Consider the following 19,282-nt stretch of genomic DNA (forward strand, 5'->3'; position numbering starts at 1 on the left):
AGGATGTGTGTATACACTTGCTATTTACTGGCGAGTGAAAGTGCATCATTGAATGAAACAGGTTGAGGTTTGGCTTTCTTCTCGATGGTAAAGGTAGCAGTGACATTTGTTTTGGAGATGCCGGTATTGGACTGGGGTGTACAAAGTTAAAAATCACACAACACCAGGTTATAGTCCAACAGGTTTATTTGGAAGCACTAGCTTTTGGAGCGCTGCTCCTCATGAACCACCTGATAAAGGAGCAGCACTCCGAAAGCTAGTGCTTCCAAATAAACCTGTTGGACTATAACCTGGTGTAGTGTGTTTTAATAATGATATTTGAGTCACTGTTCCATCATTGGCAGCCACGCCTGATGTAAGTTTTCCCTTCAGCTCAGATTATTTTTAGGGTTGTTTTGTGGCGATCGCGAGTGTTTAACAAAGTTCTGAAGGCTTGTGACAAAAGCCAAGCAGAACACTGTCAAATTTTTACTTGGAAATCCAGGACAGTTTCAGACCTTGTTAGTCGACGTCAACCGCATTCATTGGGTTTGGTATTTCAGTTCTTGAAATACGCAGCGCTGCCTGGTTATAACCCAGGCTTCATCTTACAGCTTCTCAACCTGATCTGGTTCAGGATGGGTTCCCTCAGCAAAAGCCAGCAACGGCGCAAGGAACAAGAAGAGACTTGACTTGTTGAACCGAGGCTGTTTGTGTCGCGGTGATGGACATGGCGTTACCTTTCACCGAGGTTCAGGGACATTTCTCAAATTCAGGATGAAAATGAGACCCAGCATACCACCCGATGCTCCCTCCCCAGCTTACTCCCTGGGCTGCCTGATGTGTGCGTTCAAACATTCAAAACGCTGGAAATTTGAAGAACTATGTTTCCAGGTTGTCACGGAAAAGCAACATTGTGAAGAAACCTGAGGCATTGAGCACCTGCCTCAGTAAACCAAGACTCATTATAGCCCCCAGTCTGAACACTGAATAGCAAAGGGTTGCAGAGACATGGGCCAAGCGCAGGCAAGTGGGACTAGTTTAATTTGGGAACATGGTCGTTGTGGACTAGTTGGACCAAAGGGTCTGGTTCCATGCTGAATGACTGAGTGGATGTGATTTATCAGCGTCAAAACGAAGCTATGGGGAAAGCGTTGCTGTGTGGAAAGACCGAAGGAAAAGATGGGGTAAAATTTTCACTCTGGGGTGAAATACTGTCCACCAGGCACCATACACATCAGGAAAACACGAACTCTTGGATTGTCACAGAAGCTCAATTGCTCTCATTTATGTCCTCTTTAATGAAGCAAATTTTCTGTCCCTGCCCTTAGTGAGGATGCAGTCACACATCAGTGTGAATGACTGACCTCTCAGGCCAACTGGCTACTAAGAACCAACCTTACCAATGGTGCCAATGTCCTGAGAATGCTTTCTTTTTAAACTGCTTGGCCTGCAGTTTTCCAGCCTCGAATCCGGGATCACCGTATCGAGCACTTGGTATTGCAACACTGAGAGAGTTTCCATTCTTCCAGATGCGCCATTGTAGAGGGAAATGTTTTCCAAAGGGTGAGGGGAGAGAAATCATTGGCAATAGTGAACAGTGAAGAGAGAGAGAAAATGCATTCATGTAGCACCTTTCATAGTTTCAGCGTGTCCCTTGCATTTGACAGTCCAACCAGTTCTTTGGAACTGTTGCAACATCTGAACACATGGAGTGCAAGGACATTGCAAATGGAGATGTACCTTTATTTCCATGAAGTATGTGGAATATGCAACACCCGAGAGGAGTGTCATGGTGTGAATGTGCAAAGCTGAGACTAATCATAGTGTGACTCTCTAGGTGTGGCTTGTACCTGCTGCGGTTTCTGTAAATCGGTTGAGATATTCTTTGTCTGGACACGACTGGCATTTAGAACAGGTTTTGGAGCCTTGATTTCTCCATGCCGTATAATCTCTTCAGTGTTCATATCTCCGTGCAAGAGACACTCTCGGTCTCTGACTCTGTCTTCCAGAAATGTGCTGAGATCACACAATGCTGTGTGAGGTCTCTCCAGTAGAAAAAAAAGTGACCCTTGGTAAAAGTACCTGAGTTAGCAGAGCATCTGTCTTGGAAAAACAATGGTGCAGATTAACTAGCAGAATAATAGCCAGTCAATGAGCTGAGATCTCCAAGGTATGTCTTATTGCTCTTTGTGGGTTCTTTAGAAATTTGATTGGCAGAGATTGTTTCTTGGCTGCATTGCTTTATTTTCAACCTTTTAATGCATCAGTGATATGTAAGAACATTGATAAATAGCCTTCAGAAAACAGAAAGAGTGGGTTCAAGTCCCAATTCAGAAATTTGAGTGGAAAAGAAATTTACAGCTTGAACTCAGTACCGAGCGAGTGCTGCATTGTCAAAGATGCTGTATCTTGGGTCCAGCATTAAACCCATCTGCCTTCTAGGGATGGAGATGTAAGATTGTACAGCTTTATTTTGAAGAAGAGCATCCCATTGCTGATCGCTACCATCACTACTTTGAGCACTTGTCTATTCATAAATTAAGAGGGCTCAGATAGTGACATGCTGTGAAATGCTTCCAACTGCTTGGTAATTTATCCAAAAACAAAACTTCCTTTCCTTTATTCCTTCCGCTCCTCTCCCCTTTCATTGGCTAAACTCTAAAATCATGTTTTGTTTTGGTGCTGATGAAAGGCCAAGCTGAAACACAAACTCTGTTCCTCTCTGCAAATGTCACCCAATCCGCTGAATGTAACCACCACATTTTTTATTCTTGTTTCAGATTTACAGCATCTGCAGTTCTTTGCTTTTGTGTCTTTGGGATCATTTACTAAGCATTATTAACAATAGAACGTATTCTAGTCACTATCAATAGTCTCATTATCGCGAGAAGCTTCCTGTGTGTAAATTGGTTGCCAGGTTCTGTTCATTCCAATAATGACCATACTTTGTGAAAATGTTTTCACTTGGCTGGAAATGTGAATGCCCTGAGGTGATAAAAGGCACTCTCAAATGTATTTCTTTCTCTCTATTGGTGCTATTTGCCATCTTTGTTTATCTGTCCTTTGCTTTATAGGATATGGGTGGGTGAACAACAGTAATTTTGGAGTTTTTGAGGATCCTGTTCAATGTTTAGTCAGGAGTGAGAAGGAGATAAAGCATCCCTTAAAAGTAGTTGCCTAAGTGTGTAGGCACACAAACGCCTCAGAAGATCGAGGTGCAGAATTAATCGAGATGTTTTGAGAAGGAAAATTGGATGCTATCACAACCAAACAAGACAGAGACCTCATGACCAAATGTCATTTGTTTTAGAAATGTACAGCTTGGAAACAGACCGTTTGGTCGAACTCCTAAATGAATTTAGTCCCATTTACCAGCATTTGGCCCATATCCCTCTAAACCCTTCCTATTCATGTACCCATCCAGATGCCTTTTAAATGGACTAACTGTATAGAGTGATGGAGATATGCAACGTGGAAAGTGGCTCAATAAAGTTGGCTCAGTCATCCAGAGTAGCTAACTACCTGGGCTTACATTTTCCTTTGGAGTTTATGCCAATATCCTTGCTGTGTCCTATCCCATTGCCATTTTGTGATTAGAGCCTGCATTGGTACAAAGTTTAATTTATCTCTACGCAAGAACCATAGTGGGCCTGAAATATCATGTGCAATGGAGTGCTTGGAACTGCTTAGTAATTTATCAAGCAAAAATGACTTCCTCCTCATTCTGAAATGTTCTGGGGATGATCCAGAAAACAGCGCAGAACGTCGAACAGTTTTGCCCCTGCAGTTTGTTGTCAGATGCAGCACAGACAGTGATGTATCTCGAAATTGTTCAGAAGTGCTCCCACATGCTGGCTTGTCCCAGAGCGATAATGCTCTGTCTGCTCTACTTGAGAGTAAATATTTAGTAGCAATGTCTGGAATGCATTTCAACACTTCAACAGCAGCAGCATCCAGGGAGTGCTGTGGTCTGGGAAATTTCCAGAACTTTTCTATCTCCCCCCCCCCCCCCCACTCCACAATGTGTTACCCCTTCTCAAAAATATACAGAAAGTCTAGACGGTGATATTTTCCATTTTTGTTCGTCCATCTAAATGCTCATTTGGAGGTATTTATCCTATTAGTTGTTTGTTGTTTGACATAGTTGGCAAAGCTTCTGTTGGCTGCTGTGCTTCCCTTTTAGCCAGCCTTGTTTTAAAATTTCCAGATCTTTACTTTCCCCTATCACCAGTTGAGGCTAACTTTGGATCCTATCTGCCATAAGATAGAAGCTGTACTGGACCAGCGACTGGACATAATCAGAGCTGACTTCGTATCAGAGGATGCAACTTGAGCTGTTCTCTTTGGTTCATCCAGACTTAGTTAGTCACCTGTTAGACTTTTCCTTCATTGTCTCCGGCTCCAAATCCCGGAATTTCCTCCCTCACAGTACTGTGGGTCCACCTACGCCATACGGGCTACAATGATTCAAGATGTGATGTGGAGGAGCTGGTGTTGGACTGGGGTGGACAAAGTTAGAAATCACACAACACATGTGCTGTACAACCACCTGACAAAGGAGCAGCGCTCCGAAAGCTAGAGCTTCCAAATAAACCTGTTGGACTATAAACTGGTGTTGTGTGATTTCTAACGTGATTCAAGACAGCAACCCATGACCACCACCTCCTCAAGGGAAACTAGTGATTACAGGCAGCACGGTGGCTCAGTGGTTAGCACTGCTGCCTCACAGCGCCAGGGACCCAGGTTCAATTCCAGCCCTGGGTGATTGGCAGTGTGGATTTGCACATTCTCCCGTCTGTGTGGATTTCCTATGGGTCCTCCAGTTTCCTCCCACAGATGTGTGGGTTAGGTGGATGGGCCATGCTAACTTACTCAGTGTCCAGGGAGGTGCAGGCTAGGTGGATTAGTCATGGTAAATACAGGGTTACCGAGATAGGGTAGGAAGAAGGGTCTGGGTGGGATGCTCTTTAGAGGATCATCATGGACCTGACGGACCGAATGGCCTGCTTCCACATTGTAGGGATTCTATGAACAATGGCTGGCACCGTTGCTAGCATGGCCTTCATCCAAGAATTAATTATTTTCAATTAATTATGATTGTTGTATTCAGGTTTTGCATTGAGGAGAGCACTCATTGGGTGAAGCTATACAGTTGTGAAAGCAAAGTGCCCTGCTTAAAAAGGAGTATTGACAGGCTAATCCTACTCTTAGCAATTTCTCATCAACCTGATGGCAGAAGGACAAGGAGGGTACAGATTTAAAGCTTTAAAGGTTAGAGCTGTGGGACAGTACAGAGGAGTGATAGTGATTGGGAAAGCCACTGAACTTACAGGGTGGTGGCATTGCAGGTCAGTGGTTTTGAGGGGAGGTTGGATGGATGCATGAGAGAAATAGACTTCTGGGCTGCGAGGGACAAAGTGAGGGAATGGAACTGACAGAATCCGTCTCCAGATAGCAGGGGCAGTCATAATGGGCTGAATGTCCTCCGCCTGTATCCAAAATGACTCTGATTCAAAGGGGATGTCGGGAACATTGAATTGTGGACACTCTGGTGCTGATCTTTTAAGAAACACTGGAGGGTCATGGAAGACTGGAAAACAGCTCATGTTAACCCCACCACTACCCCTCCCCCGCCTCGTTAGAGACAGGAGGGAGGCAGAGGTTGGGAAATTATAGACCGGTTAGCCTGACCTCAGTCGTTGGTAATATTTTAGACTCCATTATTAAGGGTGATATTGCGGTGTACTTTTAATTTCATGGTAAAATAGGATGGCTATTGTCAAGGGGAGATCACGCCTGACAAATCTGTTGGAATTCTTTGAGGAGGTAATGAGCAAATTAGACAAAGGAGAACCCATAGGTGTGATCTGTTTGGATTTCCAGAAGGCCTTTGATAAGGTGCCACACAAGAGGCTGCTAAAGAAGAAAGAGCCCTTGGTGTTTTGGGCAAGATACTGTCAGAAGATAGAAAATAGGGATAAAAGGGTCTTTTTCAGAATGGCAGCCAGTGACCAGTAAAGTTCCACAAAGGTCAGTGTTGGGACCGCAACTATTCGCATTAACAATCCGGACGAAGGAACTGAGCACATTCTGCTAAGTTTGCAATGACACGAGGCTAGGTGGAGGGACTGGTGGTCTTGAGGAGGCAGGAAGGCTGCGGGAGGCTTTGGACATGCTAGGCAAGTGGCCAAATAAATGGCAAATGGAATACAATGTGGGAAAGTATGAGGTTGTGCACTTTGGTAGGAAGATTATGGGCATAGACTATTTTCTAAATGCTGAAAGGCTTCAGAAATTTGAAGCAACAAAGGACTTGGGAGTTCTAGTTCAGGATTCTCTTAAAGTGCCAGTTTGGATAAAAACAGCATTGTTAACATAGAAAACATGAACAAGGGCGGGCCATTTAGCCCTTTGGGTCTGCTGCACCATTCGGTGTCAACATGACTCCTCATCCAACTCAGTCCCCTGATTCCGCTTTCTCTCCATAACCTTTGATCCCTTTTGCTCTGTGACAGAGCATTCCACAGGCTCCCCATTTACTGGGTGAAGAAATCTCTCCCCAACTAAGTCCCAAATGGCCTACCGTGTATTTTTATACTGTTTGGATTCCTGAGTCATCTGGTACTTCCTTCTCTGTCTAGTCCTACTGGAATTTTATAGGTTTATGTGAGATCCACTCCCCCTTATTTTTCTAAACTCCATTGAATATGGAATCCTAACTGATGCATTGTCTATCCATATGTCAGTCATACCATCCCAGTAATTGTTCTGATGACAGTGTAAGATGGGAGGGCATTCATGATGAGGTCTTTGGGATTGTTCAGTCTGGAGGGAGGAAAGGCATGAACAAGGGAGAATCCGTAGCCAATAGCTGAGTGGAACATTGTTACTACAGGTGGAAACGGATGCTGTAATAATGACACCATACACAGTTGGAAACTCATCTCAAGTTTCAACAGGACACCGAGGTTGCAAAGGGCCTAGTTCCACCTCAGAGATGGTTGCCAGAGAGAGAGAGAGATGGATTTGGTGATAGGGCATGAAGACAGGCACTAGCATCAATCCCTTATTGGGATGAAATCTTGGCACATTCAGTGTTGCAGAAGTGGTCTGACACATTGCAGACAAACATCCTTACAATTATCAGAAGTTCAAGGTCTGGAGTCGGGCCCTGGACTGGCCAAAACTGGTAAGTGAAGGGGAGAAAAGTGACAAGCACAAGGGAAAGTGAGAGTGCCTGGTGGCTTTGTTGTAATTCCCAGAGTGATACAGTGATAATGTCCCTACCTGAGTCAGAAGGTCTTGGTTCAAGTCGTGTTTGCCCCAGGCTTGTCTCATAATAGGTAGGTTGAAAAGATTATAATTTGCAGAATGTCAGAGCCTCACAAGAAGATTGAGCATTTATTGCAAAAGCAATGCATAGTAGTTATCCTTTGAAAGTTGCACTTATGTTAAAAATAAGTCTGTGTTACTGTGACAATAAATCTCACAGCAAGTGAGCCATTTTGTTTTAACAGCCTTGCCTGTTTAAGCGGGTGTCAGTTTGCAGACATTATGTTTATCAATGAACGTCGATCGCGTTTGCTGCTGGCAGCCCAGAGACACAGAGAAAATTACAAGAGCGAATGAATAATTTATTGCCATTTCAGCTTGAGAGCACTAGGCGTATCTGAGCTGGGTTTACAGATTCCATGTACTGCGGAGGGGGGGAGAAGGTTGTGGTGGGGGGAGCAGAGAGATAAATTCTCCTATCAGGGGGTGTTTTAATTTTGGTGTCTGAGATTCCGATTCCATGTTCCAACGACTGTCGGCTCACGTCTCTCTCAATATTTATAGTGTGCTGGAAGGAACCTGAAAAAGAGGAATTTTTTTTAAAAATCCGGGTGTATTTGTCAGGTCCAGTGTTGTCCCTGTCACTGAGCTCCAAGTCCCATTTTAGTTGTCATTCAGAATCGAGCTACACTCTGAGCAGCCTGCATCGTGTGTATGTATGTTGACAACAGCTCTCTGCTGGTGTTCATTTCTGTCTCAAAATGGCCGGTTTACATTGTACAGAGCAGTCTGGGGGCCCTGTCAGCTGTTCAGGTTGCAGTGTGTTATGTTTTGACATGGCTGCCTGTTGTCTCGATGTGCACTTTGTTCATCTCAGTAGCACTCCCAGTTCTGCACTTGATATGGGAGGCAGCGATGAGCATCTGCAGTGCAGTGATAGTATCAGGTGGGTAAAAAAAAAGACAAATACTGTTTGCAGTCGACACGTTCATAGTGATCCATCTGATGTGATCAAATGTTTATTTGTAAATTCCTCCCCTCGGTATTGGGTTTAAAGGCTGGCCAGGACTGCCACCTTGTGGATATCCAGTGTGTCAGCAGTCTTTGACATTCTGGAGGAGATGCTGAAGAAATTCAGTGTAATTTCACAGAGTTGATTATCAACTATTGTTACAGTCAGGAGTTCCATCTAAGCATCTTGGAATAATGTTGCAAAAGCAGCTCTGATTTTAGGTTTTGATACAAAAGCAGCTCTGATTTTAGGTTGTTGTGGTTTTGATACAGGAGGACTAGTAAAGGCAACTCTTCAAATAGAAAACTTGATAAAACATCACCTTATCCATCCCTTATCGCGTCTTTGTTCACAAGTCCTCACCATTCTTCCATTTTCTGCCCCTTTACCCCATGATGGCAATGCAGTGGAACTGCTGCACAGGATTGAAGAAATCATTCAGCACCTTACTTATGGAGAGGATTTTGAGATGAATGCAAGAATTAGATAGAACCTACACAGCACAGAAATGGACTATTCATCCCAGTTGGTTCCTCGCCCATATTTATACCTCGTATGTGATTTCCTGCCATCCTCCATCATCTGAACCCATTGACATAGCCTCTATTCCTTTCTACATAAAACATAACAGCACATTGCAGGCCCTTCAGCCCTCTATGTTGCACTGACCTGTGGAACTAATCTGAAGCTCATCTCTCCTAGACTATTCCATCTTCGCCCATATGCCTATCCAATGACCATTTAAATGCCCCTAAAGTTGGCGAGTCTACTATTGTTGCAGGCACTGCATTCCACACTCCTGCAACTCTCTGAGTAACTACCTCTGACATCTGTCCTACATCTATCACCCCTCAATTTAAAGCTATGTCCCCTCATGCTAGCCACCACCGTATGAGGAAAAAGGATCTCGCTGTCCACCTATCTCACCCTCTAATTATTTTATACATCTCAATTGAGTCACCTCTTCCCCTCCTTCTCTGTGATGAAAATAGCCTCAAGTCCCTCAGCCTTTCCTTGTAAGACCTTCCCTCCATACCAGACAACATCCTAGTAAATATTGTCTGAATCCTTTCCAAAGCTTCCACATCCTTCCTATAATGTGGTGACCAGAACTGCACGCAATACTCCAAGTGTGACCGCACCAGAGTTTTGTACAGGGGCAACAAGATCTCATGGTTTCGAAACTCGATCCCTCTACTAATAAAAGTTAACACACTGTGTGCCTTCTCAACAAGGAGAAAGTGAGGATTGCAGATACTGGAGATCAGAGCTGAAAAAGGGCTTATGCCCGAAACGTCGATTCTCCTGCTCCTTAGATGCTGCCTGACCTGCTGCACTTTTCCAGCAACACATTTTTCAGCTGCCTTCTTAGCAATCCTATCAACCTGGGTGGCAACTTTCAAGGATCTATGTACATGGACACCAAGATCTCTCTGCTTATCTACTCTACCAAGAATCTTACCATTAGCCACTACTCTGCATTCCTGTTACTCCTTTCAAAGTGAATCACCTCACGCTTTTCGGCATTAAACTCTTTTTGCCACCTCTCAGCCCAGCTCTGCAACTTATCAAGGTCCCTGTGTAACCTACAACACCCTACGGCACTATCCACAACTCCACCGACTTTTACTAACCCATCCTTCTATATCCTTATCCAGGTCATTTATAAAAACAACAAACAGCAGTGGACCCAAAACAGATCATTGCGGTCCACCACTAATAACTGAACTTGAGGATGAATATTTCCCATCAACCACCACCCTCTGTCTTCTTTCAGCTAGCCAATTTCTGATCCAACCTGCTAAATTATCCTCAATCCCATGCATCTGTATTTTGTGCAATGGCTTACCATGGGGAACCTTATCAAATGCCTTACTGAAATCCATATATACTGCATCAACAACTTTGCCCTCATCCACCTGTTTGGTTACCTTCTCAAAGAACTCAATAAGGTTTGTGAGGCATGATCTACCCTTTACAAAACCATGTTGACTATCCCTAATCAAATTATCCTGTCTCTTATCACCCTTTCCGATTCTTTATCCACAACCGAAGTAGGGCTCACTGGTCTATAATTATCAGGGTTGTCTCTACTCCCCTTCTTGAACATGAGGACAGCATTTTCTATCCTCCAGTCTTCTGGCATTATAGTAAGCAATGACGACATAAAGATCAAAGCCAAAGGTTTGGCAATCTCCTACCTGATTTCCCAGAGAGTCCGAGGATAAATTCCAGCTGGCCCAGGGGACTTATCTATTTTTTAACACTTTGCAGAATTACTAACACCTCCTTTTGTGAACCTCAATCCCGTCTAGTCTAGTAGCTTGAATCTCAGTATCCTCCTTGACTACATTGTCTTTTGTTTATCCACCATTGTTTTTCGAGCTTCCCCTTCAATGTATCGATGGTGTTCACCTTGGCTTCTCTTTGTGGTGCTCAGTTCCACATTCCATTCTCTCAGTAAAGAAAGTTTCTGCTGAATTGCTTGTTGAATAAATGATACCTCAGAATTAGTTTTGGTCTCCCCATATCAATAAACAGACACTTTCCCTAAGTCTCACTAGTTGAATGGTTTCATAGCTTAAAGGGCCTTTATGAGGTTACTTCCTCAGTTTGCTTCTGAACAGAAAGCCTGTTCAATTTTTCCTACTAATTAACAGTCTCTCAGTCCTTACGTCACTTTGGTAAAATCTTGGGCACAGTTTGATACAGACCTGGACGTTCAGGGTCAGCAGTATTACTTTACCAGATTCTGGATCAGTGGTGCTGGAAGAGCACAGCAGTTCAGGCAGCATCCAACAAGCAGCAAAATCGACGTTTTGGGCAAAAGCCCTTCATCAGGAATAAAAGCAGTGAGCTGGAAGCATGGAGAGATAAGCTAGAGGAGGGTGGGGTGGGGAGAGAGTAGCATAGAGTACAATAGGTGAGTGGGGGAGGAGATGAAGGTGATAGGTCAGGGAGGAGAGGGTGGAGTGGATAGGTGGAAAAGGAGATAGGCAGGTTGGACAAGTCCGGACAAGTCATGGTGACAGTGCTGAGCTGGAAGTTTGAAACTAGGATGAGGTAAGGGAAGGGGAAATGAGGAAGCTGTTTTTACCTAGTATTACTTTACCATACATTGTGGCAAGTCATGGTGACAGTGCTGAGCTGGAAGTTTGAAACTAGGATGAGGTAAGGGAAGGGGAAATGAGGAAGCTGTTTTTACCTAGTATTACTTTACCATACATTGTGGCAGTATAACTTGGGGTGTGGGTAGCAGGTGATGATTCCATCACACATCTCAGGAACAGGAGCTGCAGCTGGAACTCTGCGTTGCTTTGGCACAGGGATTCATGAGGTCGCCCACCGTGCCCACACAATTGACTCTCCCAAGATGCGCACTTCAGGTGCCCGTTGTTCTGGGAGATGTGATGAAGCCCAGACAACACAAAACTCTCTCAATAAACCAAAACAAGAACTGACTGGTTGAGCCAAAGGGCCAGTCTTTGTGCTGCAGTTCTCTGACTACTTCACTGGTGCACTCTGTCCATGTATACTATGTGTCTTGTGATTCCTTTTAATTTTGAAATAATCAGACCTTAGATTTGAAATGCTGGAGCTCCATTAAGTGTATTTCATGCATTTTTTGCATATTACTGGTGGACTATAGGCAGATGCATTGTTAATTGGTACATGGTGGCAATGCAGCTTTAAAATGGGACACCTATCGATCTATATTCTCATAACTATTAGTTCCTACTTCTTTTATGAATAATATCTCAAGAATAGCTGTAGAGCCAATACTGGGATCATTCTTGTAACTACCTAAGCGCCAAACAAGCGTTTAGGTAGTTACAAGAATGATCCCAGTATTGGGGGACACTTGTTACAAAGAAGTGATTCTCCACCTGAATCTCCTTTAAAGAAATGAGCATTTTAGTTAGATGCAGTGTTTGTCATCCTTCTTATTAGCCACTTGTGCTGAATGTGTTAGAATACTCAAGCTTTCAATAAACCCTTCAGCTTTGCGTCAGAAGTTTTCAATAAGCTTAGCAGGATTATCGGAATTGAGCCCCAGAAGAGTGTGAATGGCCACAATTACACCAAAAACACCAAGCAGTAACAGCTCGTGAATGTAAAGTGCAGATTGATGAGGATAGTTGAGGTCTAGAGAGGTTTTGGACACTGTGCTTCCAGGAGCCAACTCACCCAGTGAAGAGGCCTCCATTTTGTCTGTTTCATTAGTGCTGAGCTTTGGTTTAGAAGGGAGGGTCTCTTTCGCTGTGTGGCCATGTGTATGCGTATGTTCTGTGGGTGTGTGTGTATCGTGTGTCTGTTTGTATCCATGTGCGTGTGCCTCTTTTCCACAAAAGGCAATGAATGCAGGATTTTAAATCTGAGATAGATAATAGATAGCAAAGGTGTTAACAGATATGAAGTCAAGCCACAGATACGTCATGATCTCATTGAATGGTGGGACAGGCTTGAGGGGCTGAATGGCCTGCATCCGTTCTGATATGTGTCTATGTGTATGTCCATGTCACTCAGTGTGAATTTGATCCTAGCTGATCTTCTCACCATTGAAGACTTTAAAGTGTATTTGTTTTTAACTAGTTGCTGATAATTTTTGGTGAAAGACAGGATTCTTATCATGTTTTTTCTCTGTCTGCACAGCTCTCCTGTCATCGTGGTGCGAGGACTTAGGGCGGCTCCTGTTACTTCGCCACCAGAAGAGTCGTCAGAACGACACCCCTGGTAAACTGCCCATGCAGCCACCGATGAACCCTATGAGCACTATGAAACCAACACTCCCTCCTGGACCCCACAGGTCAGTCATGAGAAATCTGACTCCCTGCAGTCTCCCTTTCTCCCTCAGTCTGCAGACAGAATGTTTGTACCCAGTTCAAAAATGGTTGCTGTGATCCGTCCGCATGTGCAGTTGGACATGTTTCTATGTGGAATCAGTCCCTGTTCGCAGCACTCCAGTTAGTCTTCAGTCAGAAAGTAGTGCCCCCTTCACTGAAAAAAAAAGCAAGCCGGATCCAGTCCTCAATCTGTCCTTACTCACTTCTGTGATAATCTGCAGGGAATTACTGTTCTTTAAAATGATAGCGGACATTCCGGGAATTGAGGGTAAGCACCACTCCCACTCAAAAGCGGCTGCAAATGCGTCATTTCAGGTCTGTGGAAATACCAACTTTGCACACAAGGGGAAGACAGATGAGGGAACGATGGGCCAGTGTTGAGTTTGTCCGTCTGGAGGTTTGTATGTTCTGTGCAAGTCTGTTCCCTTTTGCAAACTCCAGCACGCTGCCCAGAAACGCAACCCCGGTCAGAGCTGTTGGGCAGCTTGAAGCTAGGCTCCATTGTCCTGCTGCACAAGTCGACCACCCTGTGAGACACAGCAGGGGGCTGCTCCTCAATCACTTCCCACAACAAAGATCTGTGATCAGAGTTTCAACAGTTGATCTTTAGTCTGCCTAAAGATTGTGTGGACTGTGACCAATCAGATTTCCTGGTGATCTGATATCTGGAGCCGACAGTGATCTATTGATCTCTGGGACGCTTGATGGTCTGCTCTCTGAGACTGTTAGCAATCTGCCAATCTCTGGAAGTATTAGTGATCTGGTGATCTACTGTCATCTGAGAATGTTAGTGACCTGCTGATCTCGGAGGCTGTCAGTGGCCTCCTGGTTGCTGTGATCAGTCATGGATTTCAACAGTGATCAGATGTGAATCTCACCAATGACCTTGAAGTTGGTATGACTTTGGCACAGGTGAGAAGGAAGATTGGCTTCAGCACTTTGTGAATGTGTCCAGATTCTGTTCAGTGATGAAAATTACAGCCTGGGTTTTTATTACAGACAGTGCAGGTTGTGTTGAAGGAGTTTACCGTTAACCTAATGGGTACAGAAAATAAGGCAATAATTCTAGGTTGCTTCAACTCATTATTCTGCAATGGTATGCCTAGATCTGTCTGTTTAAACCATAGACAGAATATTTGAGACATAACATCCATTAACAGCAATATTGTTCAGGATAGCTTTTTGAGATGTTAATATTAAAAAGCAACATTATTTTGAAAAGCTTGTAAAATAGAATTGCTGCTGCTAATTAGCTGGGTGAATCTGTTAACCTTTTTTATTTGTGAAACCGGCAAAGCTTATTGAATGGAAGCTTGTCACCAACCTCCTGGTCTTTGGAGCTACTTCTGAATAATGCTTCCCATTATTACTATTCAGGATGACACATCTGTGGGTTTATTAAGTCTTTCAGAATTATCTTTTTATTCAGCTGTCATAGTGCATAAAATAACAGACCATTTCAACAGAGCTTTTGTCCTGGTCTCTCTACATTTGCACCTCTTAACAACTGAGAACCTACACTCAAACAATAAAAAAAATCTCCCCATGTTCTGGGGAGGGCACACCTGGTGTTTTGGAACAGAGTGAGTCAGTTACAGCCAGATTCTCAGGAGTGGAGGTGCCTCATTTAACCATGACGTCTTCTGAGGTAGAGAATTGAAATTCAGCTAGTTAATCTCTCTTCACTATTCAGTGCAATACTAAGATAATTAACATATCCCTGAAATGTCACCTTTTTGCCAACTGGTTTCACTTCATTGTACCTTCATCGTGTAGTCGGCTTCTGATGACCAGAAGCCATTGAAGCAGAGTTAGGCCATTTGGCCCATTCAGTCTGCTGCACCATCGGCTTTTATTTTCCTTATTCAGGAGATGAGGGAGCCACTGGCTTTGTCAGCATTTATTGCCCAGAGGGCAGTTAAGAGTCAACCACATTGCTGTGGGTCTGGAGTCACATGTAGGCCAGACCAGGTAAGGATGGCAGTTTCCTTCCCTAAAGGACATTAGTGAACCAGATGGATTTTTCTGACAATCGACAATGGATTCATGGTCATTATTAGACACTTAATTCCAGATATTTATTGAATTCAAATTCCACCATTTGCCGTGGCGGGATTCGAACCTGGGTCCCCAGAACATTAGCAGGGTCTCTGGGTTAATAGTCCAGTGATATGACTAAGCCATAGACTCCCTATATCTGACCTGATCTGTTTCTCAACCTAATTTGCCTGCCTTCTTCCCATCATCTTCGATCCCCTTACCAATCAAGAACTCTTCTTAACCTTCACCTTAAGTACACCCAATGACCTGGTCTCCATAGCCTTCTCCAGAAATGAATACCACAAAGTTGTCATCTTCTGGCTGAAGACTTTCCTCTTGATCTCACTTCTAAAGAGTTGTCCCTTCTCTTTCAGGCCATGCTCTCAGGTCCTAGACTCTCCTACTAGTGGAAGCATCTTCTCCACATTCATTCAGTTGAGGCCTATCGGTAGTCTGCAAGTTTCAATTAGATGCCCCCCACCCACCTCCTCCAAAACTCCAAGTGCAGCCTGACAGTCCTCTAACACTCCACATATGACAAGCCTTTCATCCCTGGAAGCATTCTTGTAAACCTGTGATACCAAGGCTTGCTACTAGCAATACATCGGGGAATTTACTTTGAGCAGGTGCTGAATCAGAAAGCACCCCGGGGTGTTTTGTTGATACTTGTGACAGAGAAGAGGGTCAGGCCAAAGACAACATTCTGTCAACTAGACAACAGTCTGCCTATTGGTCATCAGCCTTGACTGGTTTCATGTGTAGCATGGGAATGAAAAAGAGGGGGGGGGTTTATTGTCCCATCCATGGTCCATGTGTCTCAGCTATGGAGTAGCTGATGTAATGATGTGACAACTGGATATGTCCCTGTGCTTGTTTGTATGGTCAAATGCTCATTGCTCATGGTAACTAAGGGTATTTGTGGAAGGTATTGTGTTCCCCTCCTTGTTTCTTTCAGCTTCTTGGTCATCGCGCTGTGGGAATATTCTCATCTCAAACTCCAAGGGTGCTGAGTTCAAGTCTCATACCAGAGGTGTTTGCCTATAATCTTGTGCTGTTAGTACAGTGCGGCCCACCCTCAGCCCTTGAATCCTTTCCTGTCTCTTGGTATCTTCACTGGCTCGTGGTTGGGTTGTCCTTCCATCTATTTTTCTTAGCCTGTGCCCCCAAACCCATCAGAAACCATGTTCTCTGTTGCCTGCCTCTTCATATAGCCACCTCCGTCACTATGGCAACCTGTTCCCACACCTCTGCAAGTGGCTGACAAACCCCTGACCACTTCCTTCATCTTATACTTCCTTCTCGCTAGTGGTAGCCTGGAGAGACATGAGACGCCCTGCAGCCATCATTATTTTTAGCAACTTTAATCACCCTGCTTGGGTGTGTTATTACATACCTTTTCAAGCAGGTGGATTTGAACCTGGGCCTCCTGACTCAAAGGTATTGACGTGACCATTGCGCCACAAGAATCTTTTTACTGTCATAGCCTACCACCTACATAAAGGGCTTCAATTCAGGAACTCCGTACTGTCATTGAGTAGGTTGTTCATGTATTACACAATGAGCTGGAGAAGATCAGTAAATATCAGTGTGGAAGCAGGCCATTCAGCCCAACAAGTTTACACCGATCCTCCAAAGAGCATCCCACCCAGACCCATCCCCCAACCCTATCCCTGTAACCCTGCATTTCCCATGGCTAACCCACCTAGCCCTCGCGTCCCTGGATACTGTGGACAATTTAGCTCAGCCAATCCACCCTAACCTGCACATCTTTGGGAGGAAACCAGAGCAGCCAGAGGAAACCCACACGGACATGAGCATAACATGCAAACTCCAAACAATTGCCCAAGGCTGGTACTGAATCCTGGTCCCTGGCACTGTGAGGCTCCCCAGTGAGTCACAGTAAGATGATATAATTGCAGTTGAACTTTATGTTCTGTGTGTGTGAAGAAACACAGAAGCAATGGATTTAGTTCCTGAATAATGTTGAAATAACAGCTGAAGTCAAAAGCAAATTTGTTGGCATAAAGAACTCCACATCTTCAGTCAAAGTAGAATACTAACCAATAAAGGCTAAAGGTGGCTGATCTACTCGCTCAGTCACTGCAGTAGACAGTGTGTCAGCCTCCATTTGAGTACAGTTCCCTGATGTGCAGAGAAGACTTTCAACACCAGACACTGTAGTGGGAAGGACCATTGGCCTAATTCCTCAAGTCAAGAGGATCAGATGGTGCAATTTGGTTATTTTTACCCTAGAAAGCAGACATCTGAGAGCTCTTTTTGTTGGAAATGAAGCTATAGGAAGGATAGAAAGGGGGGCAAGAGAGGAAGGGGAGTGGCATTTTTGATAAGGGATAACATTACGGCTGTACTTAGGGAGGATATTGATTTTGAAATAGGTGATGACCCTTTATCTTATCAAATGATGGCACAAGTTGGAATCGGCTGAATAGCATATTGTCTTCCTAGTTTCCTCTAACCGGTTCAAAGTAGGAAATCATACATATAGAACAGGTACCATGAAATTCTTTGTCACATGAAGAGTAATCAACGTATGGAATGATTTTCCAGGGGATCAAAATCCTCTAAGAACCAATTGAATGGGGGATATCAGGGTGTTTCTAGATTCCCGAACAACGATGGACCGAATTGCCTTCTGCTTCCACAGCCTTTGTCAGTTTGTGATCCGATAAGACTGTGACTGTGTATTTAATTGTTGCCTATGAATAGATGTATCTTTACAAGCATTAATAAAATTACTAATAACCAGCTTTTTCTTTGCAAGACAGTGTGAAAATTGCCCGCGGTAATTTACTAATCTATATGTCTTCTTTCATGAACCAGCCCAGCAAACATCAGTGTTAAAAGTTTTTGAGGAAGCCAGCCATTTCCTACTGTTTATTTTTAACTTGACCTTTTCAAGGATCTACCCATGTGCGGAAATAGTCTTCAGTAGAAAAAATCTCCAATTCCCCTCAGACTATGTCAGCACTATTTAAGCTCAGCACAGCTTACTCAAACTATTTAACCTACCCATTCACTTTAAGGATTATCTTGAAGGAAGTTTGAATCTCAGATCCTTTGGTAAAACAGTCAGGAATGGTTGAGGGTTGAGTGGTCAATGTTAACATGTAATAATTGCTTCTCTCTCTCTCTCTCTCTTTCTCTCACTCACATTCTCAAGCAGCGATGGGTCATTCACCTATGACCCTGTTCCTTGGCAGCAAAACACAAGTCAACCACCAGGGTCATTGTCTGTAGTTACAACTGTGTGGGGAGTCACCAACACATCACAAAGCCAGGTAACGTGAGTTCTATAATGCATCTTCACTGTGAATGTACTGTAATCTGAGGCAATCTTCAAGGCAAATAAATTAAACTTTTCTAAAGTCATTTGTAGCAAATGTTTGCAATGCAGTTGCCTAAGATGTGGCTGCCCAGAACTCTAAAGACAAACCACAAACTTCTAACTACAGAACGAGGCATACATATCAAGAAAACTGTGGGTTTGACCTTCTGGTCTGTTGAATTAGGTGTTCTCAGGTTAGCATTCTGAGCCCAGCATTGATTTGAGAGCTTCTAAAAATCAGCCAAAATTCATCTTTTAAACACTGCCCGCCCACCCCAGTGTTGGTAGACCATTACTGTGGGTGCTAGGCAAGGACAAAATCAAGGCAGCTGTGAGGCTCAGTAGCCTGCCAGTGCTCATGTTTTGGAGCACACATGCAGACTGGCTGCTTCCACATGATTCTGGAGGATGTCATTCAGAGTCAAACCCCAGCAGGACTACAGACGGAAACTGGGTTTTATACATAAAATACAAGCAAAGTGAGTCCTGTTGAATTGACACCTTGGTGGAGTTAATGTGAGGAATGCTTTGCAGCTGCTCAGTTATTGAAGGCCAATTTAGATACGGAAAAGAGATATTTAGGATTCACCAGAATGATAACTGCGATGAGATGTTGTAATTGAAAGTGTCAAAAAAGGTACCTTTCCTTGCAGTGGAGCAGAGAAAACTTAAATTGGAGGTGGCCAATAGGGATTTTCAAACTGAGTTATTGCTGGAAGAATTAAGCTTGGGCAGGAGGATTTGAAGTAGCTCCTTTACCAACGGAGTAATAGACAGGAACATCAT

At 43.8% G+C, this 19,282-nt stretch overlaps 1 protein-coding gene across 16 annotated transcripts in view; it reads left to right on the forward strand.

The window, feature by feature from the left end:
* Nucleotides 1–19,282, forward strand: part of zmiz1a (zinc finger, MIZ-type containing 1a) — a 438,789-nt gene that overhangs the window by 379,958 nt on the left and 39,549 nt on the right. For 13 of the 16 annotated variants that reach the window (XM_060854361.1, XM_060854374.1, XM_060854365.1 and 10 more), the window contains 2 exons: nucleotides 12,920–13,073; nucleotides 18,335–18,449. In XM_060854361.1, coding sequence (XP_060710344.1) covers nucleotides 12,920–13,073; nucleotides 18,335–18,449 — 269 coding nt within the window. Of the gene's footprint in view, nucleotides 1–1,523; nucleotides 1,546–2,081; nucleotides 2,153–7,041; nucleotides 7,172–12,919; nucleotides 13,074–18,334; nucleotides 18,450–19,282 lie in introns of those variants that run through there. The other 3 variants (XM_060854377.1, XM_060854376.1, XM_060854373.1) reach the window with 3 other exon arrangements.

This window comes from Hemiscyllium ocellatum, chromosome 43, assembly GCF_020745735.1.
Source record: "Hemiscyllium ocellatum isolate sHemOce1 chromosome 43, sHemOce1.pat.X.cur, whole genome shotgun sequence".
Classification (NCBI taxonomy): domain Eukaryota; kingdom Metazoa; phylum Chordata; class Chondrichthyes; order Orectolobiformes; family Hemiscylliidae; genus Hemiscyllium; species Hemiscyllium ocellatum.